The sequence below is a fragment of the Pan troglodytes genome, chromosome 3 (genome assembly GCF_028858775.2).
Source record: "Pan troglodytes isolate AG18354 chromosome 3, NHGRI_mPanTro3-v2.0_pri, whole genome shotgun sequence".
Classification (NCBI taxonomy): Eukaryota; Metazoa; Chordata; class Mammalia; order Primates; family Hominidae; genus Pan; species Pan troglodytes.
In genome coordinates this window covers 186,435,356-186,450,806 of record NC_072401.2, presented here as the reverse complement: position 1 = coordinate 186,450,806, position 15,451 = coordinate 186,435,356, and the positions used below count along the sequence as shown (strand labels likewise).

At 44.6% G+C, this 15,451-nt stretch overlaps 1 protein-coding gene across 25 annotated transcripts in view; it reads left to right on the top strand.

Moving 5' to 3' along the window:
• Positions 1-15,451, top strand: part of ACSL1 (acyl-CoA synthetase long chain family member 1) — a 71,518-nt gene that overhangs the window by 17,622 nt on the left and 38,445 nt on the right. For 13 of the 25 annotated variants that reach the window (XM_016950997.3, XM_054682682.2, XM_016950995.4 and 10 more), the window contains 1 exon segment: positions 5,673-5,899. In XM_016950997.3, the coding sequence (XP_016806486.3) occupies positions 5,705-5,899 (195 nt within the window). In that variant the 5' untranslated portion in view covers positions 5,673-5,704. 25 annotated transcript variants of the gene reach the window in all.

Sequence of the window (15,451 nt, the reverse complement as noted above, 5' to 3'; positions counted from 1 at the left end):
ACTTTATAAGGGGATGGGCAGGGAGTGGTTTAAGTGTAGAAGTATTCAGCTGGACTTGAATATTTCAATAAGTCAGATTAATAAAATCAGGGCATCTGCTTTGTTTCTTCTTTTTACGTCCTTAGGAAATTCAATTGGTGATCTATAAGATCACTTTAATGAAAATTAAGTGGGTTTAAGATTTATTATACTTAATTGGGAAGAAAAAGCCACAAGGCAGTGGGTGGGAATAACTGACTCCCTGTGGAACCACTTGCATGTTTGTTATGGGATCCCAAAGTTACCCCAAATCTTTCTCCTGATGCTCAGAGTGAGGAGATGGGCCCAGAGCAGTGACCACAGTCAGGGAGATCAGTGGGATAGGGTTTGGACAGCAACCTCTGCTTTCCTCTCCAGCTGGGAGACTGGCATCTCTTTTGAGCTGCTGTACCTCCCCCTCTCTAGGGAGAGCCTGACTGCTCTTTTGGTTCAAAAGGGAATGGCTTAAGCAAATCTAACTTTAGGGAATTTGCCAAGCCAGGGTTAAGGAGCACGAATCCAACAGGTTTGGAGTGGTGCTTTGAAAGAGCAGCAAATGGCCTGGCTGCTGCTCTCTTGTTCCTCCCTGAAGCCTGAGCTCTGCCCAGCTAGTGAAGGACAAAGGGGGCGCTTTCAGCCTCTGTAAATAGCCTATTGTACAAGGGGAGGAGGCGGGGCACGGAATGGCAGCATCTTGCCAGCTTGGGTTGCTGCGTTAAGGAAAGATGTCAGGCTTTCTTAATTTGCCACTGCAGGGGCAAGGGTGTTATTTATGTGGGTTTGTTTGAGGGCTGCATTCCTAGTGAAGTATTCCATCAAACTGCCATTATTCATCTTGATGAAAGCTTGAGGAACTTTAGAAGGAGAGAAACATCCAGACCACCCGGTTTTTGGTTTCTAAATGACATGAAGAGAATACAATGTTAATGTAAGTAAAAGTTTGCAGAACTGCAGAGGCAGTGTGTGTGTGTGTGTATGTTTGTGTATGTGTATCTTCAAGAGAATGATGTCCTTGTGAGTCACCTCTGGCCCTGAGCCACTATTTTCATGGTACAAATAAAATGGTGAAGAGGTGAACCTTTGTGTATAGTGGGCCTTGAACTCACCACGTGTTCAGAGGCCAGGGTGATGCAATAAATGCTAACGTTTTTGTAAGACATTGAGCATTTAGGTGGACCTCAGGAGGGAGCTGTCATAATACCTGGGAGTGTGAGTACTGGAAGGACTTTAGAAACCTGACCTCATGGTTCCTAACCTGGGTTAGGCTAAAGGAGACTTGTGATAGTTATGTGTGTTCTCAGGGGAGAGGGTCAGTGGCTTAGCAGAGTTAAGAATTATTAGCATAGGTTGGATTTAGAGTCACATTGGTTGGTGTCCCGTTCTTGACTAACATCCTGGGGAAGGCTTATAAGTCTCTGGCCTTGGTTTCTTCCTCATCATTTTGCTTTTGTGATGTTCAGATAAGACACTGGATATGAAAGCCTTTCCAAAACACTAAGTAAATGCTAATTGCATTTTTAGTTCTATCCAAAGTTTGGGTAGACGGGTACCAGGATTTCGGTTTCTGACAGTCAGTGCAGTTCAGTTTCCATCACCCTGCCTCGCTATGCCTGTCTCTGCCCAGGTCTATTTAAAGGAATCTTCTGTGCTGGATCTTTACACTGGGCTTGTGCCCAGATTTCCTTGGCCATTGTTACCTTCCCTATCCTTCTGTGGTTTTAGACTCCAGGTTTACAGAAAACCCAGCTGAGCAAACCCACTTTCTGTAAGAGTGGGGAGGAGGGTGCACAGGAGTGGCTGTAGAGGAAGGAGAAGCTGGCTGTCAGTAGCCTTATGTGTTCCCAGCTGGGAAATACTGGCTCCTTAAGCCTTTAAGCCAATTGAATTATATTTTTGGCAAACAGCAGCATGATTTACATGCCCAGGCTATAAATTTCCTTAGATGTTTATGTGGAAATTTGATTTTGAAAGAATAAAGAAATATTCAAACCAGAACACTACTGGAATAAGAATACAATCTGTCTGAGTTTTACCATTTGTTAGCAAGTGTATGAGTCTTAGTCCTTCTTAGAGACCCCTTAGTCTAATGCTTATGTTCACATACAGCATTGAAAGACTATTTCTTGTGCCTGATTTTCTTTGGATGTAGGTGTGCCTCCATTTTTAAATACCCCAAGTGCCTTTTCCTTAATAGCAGTTAATAGAAGGGAAAAGATTTATAATGCTATCAGTGTCTGTTTAAGAGCTGTTCTTCACACATATCTAAATGAGCTATTGTCTTAGTTCTTTATGCATAGACTATAGTTTTCCTATGTATAGCATTAATCAGTTTGTTCAGTGAAGTTGGCCTGCAGCTTGTTACCTGGCTGCCATTTAAGAGGCATGAATTAAACTGCTATAGTTTGTCATTATCACCCACTAAATATAGGAATTTGGCTGGATTCAAACCCTTAGTATTATAGATTAGTATCTAATGAAATGTTCTTGTACACATGCTACTAAATATATAATTTTCTGAAGTTTTTTTTTTTAAAAGTGTTCTTTCTTAGATTTAATAAACTTTCTTGGTGTAAAGCAGTCTATAGCATGGCTACTGCTGATGCTTAAAATAGACGAATTAATCCCCTGTGTCTGACTGTATTTGTTTACAGAGGAATTATTTAAGATTCTCACTCGGGGATGTGATCCTGTTGAACAGCACCTGCAAATTCACACAATCTAGGTTTTATGGGAGTTACTGTAGGAGCTTTGGGGAGAGAAGAGAGAAAGGCATGGCAGTGTGTGTTGGGGTGAGTACTTCCTATTCAGACCTGGAGTGCTGCAGGGTGATGAAGACAACTAGAGGTGGAAGGATATGAGGGCAAGGCAAGTTTGCACATTATATTCCCAAGGCTGCTTTGAGGTTGTGGAGTTGCAATACTGTTTCTGAAATCTGAACACTCAGTGTCAATAGGACATGGACTTGATTTGTCTGCTTATCCCGCCTGGTGTACATCCCTTCCTCAGAAAGGCCTTCCCCAGTGCCTTGCAGACCTTGCTTGTTTGATTTTTATCTTCCCTGCTAGAAGGTTAGCCCACTGAAAGCCTAGACCAGGTCATCAACACTGTCTTCCCAGCGCCTGGCCAAAGCCTGGCTCACACTAGGTGCTCAGATATGCAGTGACGGGAGTAGCTCAATTCCTATGTATTCGTCTAGAATAAATCTGCTGTCAGCATGCTCTGGGCAATCTGTTTCTTTCTTGGTATGCCTTACCTTGGTTAAACATACCACCCGGCATCCTATCCTTCATTTCAGTGGTTTAAAAAATATATGCCCATTGTCTCTTATTGGGAAGCTGAGCAGAAAGAAAACAGTGTCTGTTTTCAGAACCGGTCCTGGCAGCAACACTCACTGATGCCTGTCCCTGCCCATGGGTGGAGCAGTGGGGTGACTTTGCTGCTGGCTGCCCATTGGCCTATCCTCCACCCTCTGCTCTCCTGAGAAGTCAAGTGTGGATTTTGTCTGCTAGTTACCTTTAGCCCAGTGGGCAGCAGCGTGGGGCTCGGCATGTGACTTATGCCCTGAGAGACCTTGGTAGGCTGGGGGAGCGCGGCTGAGCCCTGCTAACCCCCACCCACTCCCAGGCTCACTGCCCTCTTCTGTGTCTGCAGTGGGGTGTCACCTAGTAGTCAGCTGTTGGTGGCACAGATGGTGAGTGGTTTTGTTAAGTGCTGGTGCCTTCTTTCCAGAACCATGGCCTGAAGAAATCTGCTTATCTGTTCTTTCTTTGCTGTCATGGTAAACCTTGAAATTTCGTGTGTGTGTTTGTGTGTGTGTGTGTGTGTGTGTGTGTACACTTACATGGATTCATTGTAGCAGAGATTGAATGAGCAGAGCAAATACATTATGTTGGTTCTGGTAGTATTAATGGCCTGTAAAACAGAGACCATTAAATTTAAAATTAATTTCATTTAAATTTAAATTTTAGCAGAAAATTTCTGTATTTTAACAAAGAAAAAGAGATGCAAATCAAAACCACAATGCATTTCTCTGATGACCAGTGATGATGAGCATTTTTTCACGTGTCTGTTGGTGGCATAAATGTCTTCTTTTGAGAAGTGTCTGTTCATATCCTTTGCCCACTTGTTTGTTGTTTTTCTTGTAAATTTTTGTTTTTTTTTCTTGTAAATTTGTTTGGGTTCTTTGTAGATTCTGGATATTAGCCCTTTGTCAGATGGATAGATTGCAAAAATTTTCTCCCATTCTGTAGGTTGCCTGTTCACTCTGATGGTAGTTTCTTTTGCTGTGCAGAAGCTTCTTAATTTTGTCTGAACACTCCTTGTAGGCAGTGTTTTCACCTGCGTGCTCTACTTGTTCTGCACTCAGGATGAATCACAGAGCATTGGTACAGGAAATAATCATAAAATCTAATATTTTTGAGCACTTTCTAACGTGTGTGAGATCATTCTTACCTCTTTACGTGAGTCAATTAGCAGTCAGAAAAGCCCTGTGAGATAAGGTGCTATTTCCTTCTCCATTTACAGATGAGGAAACTGAGGCACAGGGAAGGGAGGTCATATGTCCCAAATCATACAGCTCATATGCCAGGGAGGCAGAATTTGGCTCTAGCATCTAGGGTCTTTTTTTTTTTTCTTTTTTGAGACGGGGTCTCACTTTGTTGCCCAGATTGGAGTGCAGTGGCACGATCCTGGCTCACTGCAACCCTCTGCCTCCTGGATTCAGGCGATTCTCCTGCCTCACCCTCCTGAGTAGCTGGGATTACAGGTGTCCACCACCACACCTGGCTAATTTTTGTATTTTTTGAAGAGATGGAGTTTCACCGTGTTAGCCAGGCTGATCTCAAACTCTTGACCTCAGGTGATCCACCCGCCTCGGCCTCCCAAAGTGCTGGGATTACAGGCTGCATCTAGGATCTCAAATACTATTCTGTACTTTCTCTCCAACACTGTGCTGTATTCCCTCTGTAGATATCTGGTGGTTGGTTTAAAGTTTATGCACACCAATTTATCTGTTTGTTTCTTTTGGCTATAATGTCTTGGGGAGTGTAAAAGAAACTCATCTTACCAGATAGCCAACTATGGGTTTCCCAGCATTTATATTGCCACTGTTGTCGTGTGAGGAGTACAGAAGGTGAAATTTACATTGGTGTGTTTAACCAGTTTGGGAACTTGTTCTGAGATCTGTTGGAAGAAATAGAAACTGATGGCCCTTAGGTGGTTTGGGCTTGTACTTCCCCTTCACTCATATTCCCATTAGCCTTGACAATGAGAGTCGAGTGTTTTTGATTAGGTGGATGGACGAGAGCAGAGACATAGTAGCAAAGAAGAAAATAGAAACTTAAATCTACTTATTTGAGTTTTTATGGGAAGAATTCTTCCTGAGTAAAATCTTTTTAATATGGTTAATGAAAGGAAGAGAATGGGGTTTTTTCAATACAAGGTCATGGAGAAATAGAATGAAAATGAAATCCTAAAGTGTTTTTAGAAAAATGACACTTGACAGCCAGGAAAAGCCCCGGATCATTAGATTGTGGGTTTCATGCCTGGACTGGCCGAGCAGCTACCCAGTTAGATGGCTGGCCGGTGGAATTTTGGAGTTCTGGAGAGGGGTCCTGCTTCCCTGGAACGAACGTGACATTTTTCTCTCCCAACAGAATTCAGCTTAGAGAACTATCAACACAGGACAATGCAAGCCCACGAGCTGTTCCGGTATTTTCGAATGCCAGAGCTGGTTGACTTCCGACAGTACGTGCGTACTCTTCCGACCAACACGCTTATGGGCTTCGGAGCTTTTGCAGCACTCACCACCTTCTGGTACGCCACGAGACCCAAACCCCTGAAGCCGCCATGCGACCTCTCCATGCAGTCAGTGGAAGTGGCGGTGAGTGGAGGGCCCAGCCTGCCTCGTGCGTTTTCTCCGCATTTCCCCAGATGAGCTGAGCCCTGTTGAATGTGATAGCCATCAAGATCAAATATTTGTTTATAACTGCACTTTGTAAATGGAAATGTGCCAAATTACTGATGGTGGTAAATAGAGGTACAGGGCAAAATATAGGCACAGGGACAGATGAGAGGGTGTCGGTTGGGTGTCTACCTCCCGTCACATGGAAGATCATTCTAGAAATGACATTGAGTTTCTACGCTGTGGTAGGCACTGTGGTCAGCCTGGAGGATTCCATAAGGAAAAATACAGCACAGAACCCCTGTTCTCACAGGGATTAGATTCTGGCAGGAATGAGAGTTTTCAAACAAATGTTACCAAAAGAATGCACTCGTGGTACATCTGACGCTTAGAACATATCCCTAGCCTGTTGGAAGGGACTTTGGGATTTCAAATAGAATAGGGCTGGAGTAAGAGCTTGACGGAAGAACACGGCTGCAGAATTCGGGGCAGGACATGAAGAAACAACCCTCAAGAGGCGCATCTGGCTGGGCTGCTGAGCGCTGTGGTTGTGTGTGACCTGGGCAAACTGCAGGCCGTGCTCTCATGTTAGGAAAATGAAACTGGAACGCGGGCAATTAGGGCTTAATAGGAGGGATGGCGTAAGGAAACCTTAGGATCCTTTCAGGAAGATTCTTAGTGCTCCTGCTCTCCCTGCCTTCCCTAGTGAGAAAGGCAGGGTGTGGAGAAGATGAAGAGGCTGCATGCTCACTGGTGCTTCCACTCCTCACCTGTTCTTTGGTTTTCTCTGCGGTCGCTTGCTTTCCCCTACCCAAGTCAGTCACCCTTCAGTGTTTCCCGCATTCAGCAGATAGGCAGAAGAACATTGTGAAACACAAGATCCCCCCATTTACTGCTTCCAGATGTAAGAGATGGAAGGCCTCCCCCACCCCCCCCGGGCTGACGGCCGCAGAGGGAGTGTGTGCCCTTCCACATAAAGCCCTGGCTGGAGTCAGCATTTTTGTTATTTATGGGATTCTAGGTCTTTGTTTTATTTTAGACAAGTTCTTGGATTCATTAATGTGAAACTCTTAAAATATATAAAAGATTCTTCAGTCTAATTCATGCCAAAATATAAATATAGAATGACTGAACTACAGCTGAGAAAAGTTAACTTTATACTTGATTTCTATTTAGAAGGTCAGGGTACCTTAATATTTCACCTCAGCTAATCCCATAGGCTGGGGAATGAGTGGAATCTCCCTTTTCCTAAGGGATTCCTGTGAGGTTCTGGCATTCCTTCTCTACTGGCAGAGTACCTGATGTGTCACGGCAGCGCTGCCATCTCCATGAAGAGTTGTTGGCAAGTGCAGTGTTAAGAGATGTATAACTTAGCAGTAACTGTAAGAAATGAGTAATTCCTATTATATGAGAAATTGTGGGGGCACTTACATGTGGTTTTAAGACTTTAGCTTAGCGTAAAGGCATTGTGCCTTATTAAAATAATTACATATGTTCTCTCTAGAACAGTTTAAAACTTGAGGTATGCAGCCAGAAATGAAAATCTATAATTTTACTGCCCAGTATAGAGGCTTCCTGATTTTTCTCTGTTTATAGACATTGATTTAGCTCTGATTTTCAGAATTTGTGGGGCTTAGAAATAGATACTGAGCTTGCTTTGCCTTTTTAAAAAAGAAGTTAAAAGTTTAAATTTAAAAGTAGCTCTGGAATTCTGGTGCTTAATAATTACAGATGTTTTGATATAGCTAGCATCATCCTGTGGACACCTAGGGCAGGGAAAGAGGAATTTGATTCACTTCATAAGGTACCGGTGAAGAGCCCGTGCATCTGGCACTGCTGCGGGGGGCTGGTGGCCGGAGTGGAATATTGTTGCTGTGTTCCTACTTTGAAAACAAGTAAGCAGGGTTTGCCAGTTCCCACCCTCATTCTGCACCCCCATCTCACATGCACAGTTTTTATCACCCTCCTTGTCCAATAAAGTTTACACGGATAATAAAATGAGAAGAATCCGCACTTTTTGGTTTGGTCACTTCTCATCACAACCCACGCTGGCTGTTTCCCAGCTACTGATTTTTAAGGCAGTAGCACAGAGGTTCTTTGTAAATTATACCTTCTGAAATTTCCTTTTAAAAATCAGGATTGTAGGACTGGGTGCAGTGGCACATGACTGTAATCCCTGCACTTTGGGAGGCCGAGGTGAGAGGATTGCTTGAGGCCAGGAGTTTGAGACCAGCCTGGGCAACATAGCAAGGCCTCATCTCTATAAATTTTTTTATTTTAATTAGTTGGGTGTGGTGGCTCATGGCTGTAGTCCCAGCTACTCAGGAGACTGAAGTGGACGAATCATTTGAACCCAGGAGTTGGACACTGCAGTGAGCTATGACTGTGCCACTGCACTCCAGCCTGGGCAACAGAGCGAGACCTTGTCCCTAAGAAAAATAAAAATCAGGGTTGTAAAGAGGAGGTTAACACTCATGCTGGTCACCTCTAATGAAGACCTAAATTAGAGAATGGGACAGACAAGCTGGGTCAGGAACAGAATCCAAAAAGTGTTTCCTAAGTGTTGGAGCCTGGACTGATCAGGGCCCTGTCTGGAGAACCACGTCCTTGTGTCTGTAGTGGCAGCTCACAGTCATAACTGTGACGCCCTGCGTGCCAAGGAAGAGCTTCCATCTTCTGAAGGATTTTGCTGCTGCTGCTCTGTGACTTTGAGCAATGGATGGAAGCAGATTTTGTGGGTTTGCTTTCTTTTTACATCACTGTCACAGATAACGCAAGATTTCCGGTGTTAGCCAGTGTTCCGGTTTAGCCTGGCTACATGTTTTAGCCTGTTCTCTGAGATTGAAGCCCCATGGCCCCCTAGTGAAAACGATCTTCACTGGAGTGACTGGAAACCTTTTTGGATTGGTCGGAGCCCAGACACACGTGGTTGCAGTTAAGCAAAGTACAGGAGCATGTTGGAGCAGAAAGGGACCAGGGAAAAGAGGGATGGGGCAGATGTGGGACTGGACTCCAACTTAGACCAGGCAACCTTGGGCAAGTTCACCAGACTTTTCTGACCTTCAGATTCCTCATATGGAAAACAGAAGTGACAGTACCTTTCCTCCTTCAGTGTTGCTAAGAGGACTGAAGAGTTACGCAATGTCTGCTTGGCCCACAATAACTATGCAGCAAATGTTACTTTTTTCCCTTTGTCTTTTAATCTTCATATTTTATACACAAGAAAACTGAGTCCAAAGAGGTAAAATTATACAGTTAGTAGAAGGTCCAGAACTCTGTTATGCTGCCTTCATTATAGTAGTAGAAAGTTGTATATTATAACTAGGGCTTTGGGGAAGGGGGCAGTAAACCAGGATAGAAAGTTTGGATCTGTCCAGATCAATATGAAGAGTCAGTGGCTTGAGCCTCTAAACCCAGGAGCAGGCTTGTTTGTTTGTTTATTTATTTAGAGACAGGGTCTCGCTCTGTTGCCCAGGCTGGAGTGCAGTGGTGTGGTCATAGCTCACTACAGCCTCAAACTCCTGGGCTCAAGCTGTTCTCTCACCTCTAACTCCAGAGTAGCTAGGACTATAGGCATGCACCACCATGCCTGGCTAATTAAAAAAAAATTTTTTAGAGATGAGGTCTTGCTGTGTTGCCCAGGCTGGTCTCAAACTCCTGGGCTCAAACAATCCTCCCACCTTGGCCTCCCAAAGTGCTGGGATTACAGGTGTGAGCCACAGCACCTGGCCTAGAGCAGGATCTTTTGAAAATGGATATGCAGGCAAATGAGTCTAAAGGTAGTGATGGAAATGGAAGGAGCAAAAGGGACAGGTAAAATAAAAACAGAGTCTAAGTTCTGTTGGGTATAGGATCAGAAATTGTCAAGAATCGGGTAGTGGGCTGGGCACAGTGGCTGACGCCTGTAATCCTAGCACTTCGGGAGGCCAAGGTGGATGGATCACCTGAGGTTAGGAGTTGAAGACCTGCCTGACCAATATAGTGAAACCCCGTCTCTACTAGAAATACAAAAATTAGCCAGGCGTGGTGGCGTGTGCCTGTAATCCCAGCTACTCGGGAGGCTGAGACGGGAATTGCTTGAACCTGGGAGGCGGAGGTTGCAGTGACCCGAGATGGCACCACCGCACTCCAGCGGGGGCAACAGAGCGAGACTCCATCTCAAAAAAAAAAAAAAAAAAAGAATCAGGTAATGGTGAGGACTGGCATGAAAGGGGCACAGGACTGTGAAAACCTGAGTGACTCTGTCCTTCCCTCATCCTCTATCCCTGAACCAGGTCAGACAGAGATGGAATCAGAGCAGGAGTTGGTGTTGATGTGGTTTCAGGTTCACCTATCAGAGTTTGAGAGATTTAGGCCGTGAACCATTATGAATATAGATGAGAACCTTTGTAATTGCTGAAGGAGGTAGTAGTGCAGGCAAGTCCTGTGTGCAAGACCTGCTGCTCCCAGTTAGTACGGACCCCTGTGACATTCACAGAAGTTCAGAATGTCTGAGATGCTCTGCAGGCTACCTTATCTCCGTCTGCAGCTACAACTCCAATGATCACAATCAGTGCTACGCTGGCACAGCCAGCCTGGCCCTGCTCTGGATTGGAGGCATCCTCAAGGGCTGCTTGCTGTGGAAGCAGTTTCGCTGGACCGAGGGGAACCACTGGAATTTTGGATACTGGGCCTTAGGGTCACCCGGGAATGGGAATGGCTGCTGTGTGGCCCTGTTTGCCAGAGGGGGCCATTGGTGATGAGCCCCATGCAAGTGGCATCTGCCCTTCACCTGCTCCTTCTAAGCCAGCGGGATGGAGACCCTCCAGAGAGAATATGTGAGTTCCTCTCCTTATGAGAGCCGTGGTATGGGCATTGAGATGACTGACTGGTCAAATTAGTTCGGAAAGATTTTTGACTACTACAAGATCATAATGTACTTAAACAAAAACCTGTGATATGTGTTATTTGTTTGTTTTTAGATATTGGAGAAGGGAATAAATTTTAGCAAGTAAAAACTTTTTTATGCCTTCACGTCTTTTCTAAGACTTAATTTTAAGAATATCAGAACCTGGATTAAGGTTTACTTCTGGTGACTAACCCAGTTAGTCTATCACAGATTCACTGTTTAGATTGTTATCAGACCTTGGTTCCAGCGTGGGTTCAAATCTTATAATACACAGAACCAGTTCCTTGGGTATAACTGATCTCGTTTCCTAGTTGGATGACTAAATTCCACACCAAACGATCTCTTGACCTCCAGGTCACATGCTGGCCGGTGGCCCTTTTGCATGAGAGATTGAAATTTATACATCCATATGTTAGCATATATATGGTTAGCGACTTGCTTTAGCATTTTAATCCTGTGCTTCATAAAGCCTTGCCACAGAGGATGTGGTGCTTTGGGTTTCATTCTCCACAAGTCACAGAGAATAGTTATCAGATCTATGTTCACTCAGCAAGGACTTGAGTTTTTCTGGCATGATGTGCACAGTACCAGGGCAGAGAAGGCTGCTGCCCTCAGGGAGCTCCAGGCCAGCAGGAAGTACCGCTCGGACCCCTTGTCCTTGGCAGAGGGTGAGAGCCATCTTGAGACTAGAGCAGTCAATGCAAGTGACTTGTTTTCATGCCATAGAACTACAGCTGTGGGTTCATTCTCAGGTAAGGATTTGGAAGAAGCAAACTAAAGGCAGCATATCCAGGCTGTGGGAGCCATGCTCAATCAACAGCATGGTTTACAATTCAAAAGTCACACTCCACCAGAGGCCTTCTCAGTGTCATGGCCTGCATGAACAAACCACAGACCTCCAGCTCACATGCACACTGCAACAAGGACTGGCATCCTTCATCCATGTTTAGAGGGTGTATATGGAGCATATTACCAAGTAGGATTTCCCCGTGTGGCTGGTGGAATCCCTCATTTCCACATAACCATACTTCACACGTGTATGCATGTAAAGGCCCACTTGCAAACTGGGAGAAGTAATTTTTGCAGGAGAAGAGAGCAGCTCGTTGATTCATAAGTTTTTATGAAGACTCACACCAGACTTGTGGAGGTAAAGCAAGTGTGGGTCTATAGGGATCAATGCCAGTGGAAACGCTAAGGGCGGCGAGACACCCTTCTGGACTTGAGTGGCTGGGGCCCGCTGTGAGCGGGAGCTGTTGTTGATCTGGGCAGGATTACACGTGTCTGTGAGGCAGACATTTAGAGACAAGCCTTAGTGGAAACTGCCAGGAATGGGCAGGAAGGGAGCTGTCCAGAAAGGGCAGCTGGGGTTGAGTTGGATGGTGGTGTCACTCGCCCTCACTGACACCAGCCTGATGGGTCTGAAGAAGGACTGTCACAGTCAGTTGCAAGGGGGGGCAATAGATGAATGATTTTGAACCAGGTGGGAGGTATCAGGTGAACACTGAGAGGAAGGGACAAGTATCAGGAACAGTAGTAGCATCTGGTGGTTTCTGCAGTCATTTGTAAATATGACCTAATAAATACTGTTTCTACAGTCATTTGTAAATGTAAACCTAATTCTCATCTCTGGGAAGCTTTGGAACAGAAATCAGTTATCCGATGTGTATTTAACTAGAAGCCTGTGTGAGACTTCAGAAGAATCTCCTGATCCAATGCTCTGGTTACATCCCTATCCTTCATCCTTATGGAAATCTGGGCTGTTTTTAGGCATTAACTTCCATTTATTACCATACGTGATTGCAGATTCCAGGTCACTATTCCCCATGGCCTGTTATTCCATGGTCTTGATAGCAACATAATTGTGCAAATGGTCAAATGAAGATGGGAGCAAAGATTTCCCCTTTTAATTCTACCCCTAGCAACTTTGCTGACATGGTGCTCAGAGAATTCCTGAAAAGTATTCCAGCATTTGAGGACATTTGTGGCAAGCAATCCTGGCAGTTGGGGCAGTGGGGTGGTGTATTAGTCAGGGTTCTCTAGAGGGACAGAGCTAATAGGATGGATATATAGGAGTTTATTAAGGAGCATTAACTCACACCATCAAAAGGACCCAAAGTAGGCCATCTGCAAACTGAGGAGCAAGAAAGCCAGTCCGAGTCCCAACGCTGAAGGACTTGGAGTCTGATGTTCGAGGGCAGGAAGCATCCAGCACGGGAGAAAGATGTGGGCTGGGAGGCTAAGCCAGTCTAGTCTTTTCAGATTCCTCTGCCTGCTTTTTATTTTGGCCGTGCTGGCAGCTGATTAGGTTGTGCCCACCCAGATTAAGTGTGGGTCTGCCTTTCCCAGCCCACTGACTCAAATGTTAATCTCCTTTGGCAACACCCTCAACAGACACATCCAGGATCAATACTTCATATCCTTCGATCTAATCAAGTTGACACTCAGTATTAACCAGCATAGCTGGGATGGAGAGACTATGCTTAGAGGGGGTGTTTTTATTTAGAAATGTTATTCTGGCAGGGTGCAAACATCAGCATTTTCATCCCTTGAGGTAACTTGAGCACCTTTTCTAAAACTTAATGAGCTTCTTAATAACAAGTTATGAAAAACCTTGCTAAATTACTTTTTCTTACAAATCTCCATTACAGGAAACAATTGAGTTGCTTTCTAAGAGACTGTAAGACCTGTCTGCTGACTTAGGGACGCTTTTAGGTGGCTGAATTAGGTGGGGAAAGTGTTAGAGCTGGTAATGAGCAGTGGTGGTTGGGTGGGGTGGCCTGCAGGGTGAGAACTGAAGGCAGAGTTTCTGATCTTTATGCCAAGACCAGGCCACAGGAGTATTAAGTGCCTGGCTTAGGAATTTAAAGAAAGAAAGAGGTTGATTGTTATATTTAAAAAACTATTTCCGGGCTCTCTTTACCCAGGAAGAAAAAGCTAAAGGTCCCTACAGATACATAGGGAATATGATAAAGCAGGTCTGAAAACACAATTTGATTTTGTACAAATGATGTCGCTTCTCACAGGCTTCATTAAACAGAGAACGTGTTTGATGACAGAAACGCATAAAGGACAGAAATGCGTGCTGTAATATTTACTTATGTTTAAAAATAGCCAAATGGAACCAACTGGTGCCAAATGAAAAATGACCAGCGTAGGCTGTGTTTCTTGACAAAACACCTTCAGCACCCGTTGTCCAAAAGCCGACCAAAGGTAGTAGATAGGAACGTGGCTCCCTTTGGGGAACTAGGCAGAAGTGAAGCAGATGCCTTGTATATTCAAATGGTTGGCATGTAAAATTTCTACTGGCAGTCCTATTTTCTGGAACAATGTGTATTTGTAGGAATTTGGACATTGTGACTTCAAATTTTCTTCCCTTTCATTGAGGCGGGTTTGTGGTCAGCTGATTTTTTTTCTGGTGATGAGATGTTTTGCGAAGTACCGTGTCAGCCTCCTACCCCTACCCCCTGTCCCTCTTCAGCAAATCCTCTGATTGGGATAGTGGGGAGCTGGGAAGTTGGAAACTGGAGATGGACTAGGAATGAAAAGAAAAAAGGTTCTGAGGGTTAGGAGCAAGTGTTGAAAAATCAGAAAACCCAGCCAGGCACAGGTGACCTGGACCCCGCCTCCTCAAGGATGAAGGATGTCTCCACACACAGACGAAGGAGGTGTGGGCATGTTTGGGACCTGCCTGTGAACCGTCAAGCAAACCTTGACATATCTGGATGTCTCATTGAGCTGGGTTCGAAGCTCTGCTCCACTATGTGGTGGACATGGGACTGAGAAGGGAAGCGGCCCCCCAAGTCTGAGCTTCCTCATCTGGAGAGGGGCTGGCCTCTAGCAGGCTCCATACACATTCACTCACCTTCCATCTTTCTTGCACGCCGGTGTCAGGATAGTTCTGCCCTTCTGTGCTCAGCTGGGAGGAAAGGATCTTGGGAAGTCAGCTAGTTCAATAGTGAGTATGAATAGTGAGCGTGAGGCCTCATTGTTACCTTGTGACATTTACAGTTCACTGTATTGGGGGGAATCTGGGAATTTTAAAAATATCTGTCCATTGTCATTTAGAAATTATTGTGGAGGGGGAGTTGCCCAGGGGCTGGCCTTTAAAACACCTAGTGTAATACATCAAAGATGTAGGCTGCTAGATACGAGAATTGATGGCCAGAGTTCCTCTCTGAAAGGTCACTGGATGGAAAAGTAGTTTTGTGTCTGTTTACAAAAAGAAGCACATGACGGAGTTCTGAGCAGGCTAAGATGTGTGTAAAATGTAAATGCTGAGAAGGATGCGGTTGGCGCTCTGTATCCATGGATTAAAAATATTCCATGGAAATAAATGGATGGTTTTGTCTATTGAACATTGCCAGACATTTTTTCCTTGTCATTATTCCCTGAACAATACGGTATAACAGCTACTTATTTACATCATATTAGGTATTGTGAGTAATATAGAGACCATTTAGAGTATACAGAAAGATGTGCATAGGTTATATGCAAATACTATGCCATTTTATATCAGGGACTTGAGCATCTGGATTTGGGTATCCTGAAGGGGAACAGCTGTATAGACCACGTGTTAGGTATTAGAAGGAACAAAAAGGAATCATTTTTACCCCCGGACTGTGGTACTACATGCTTCTTTGCAC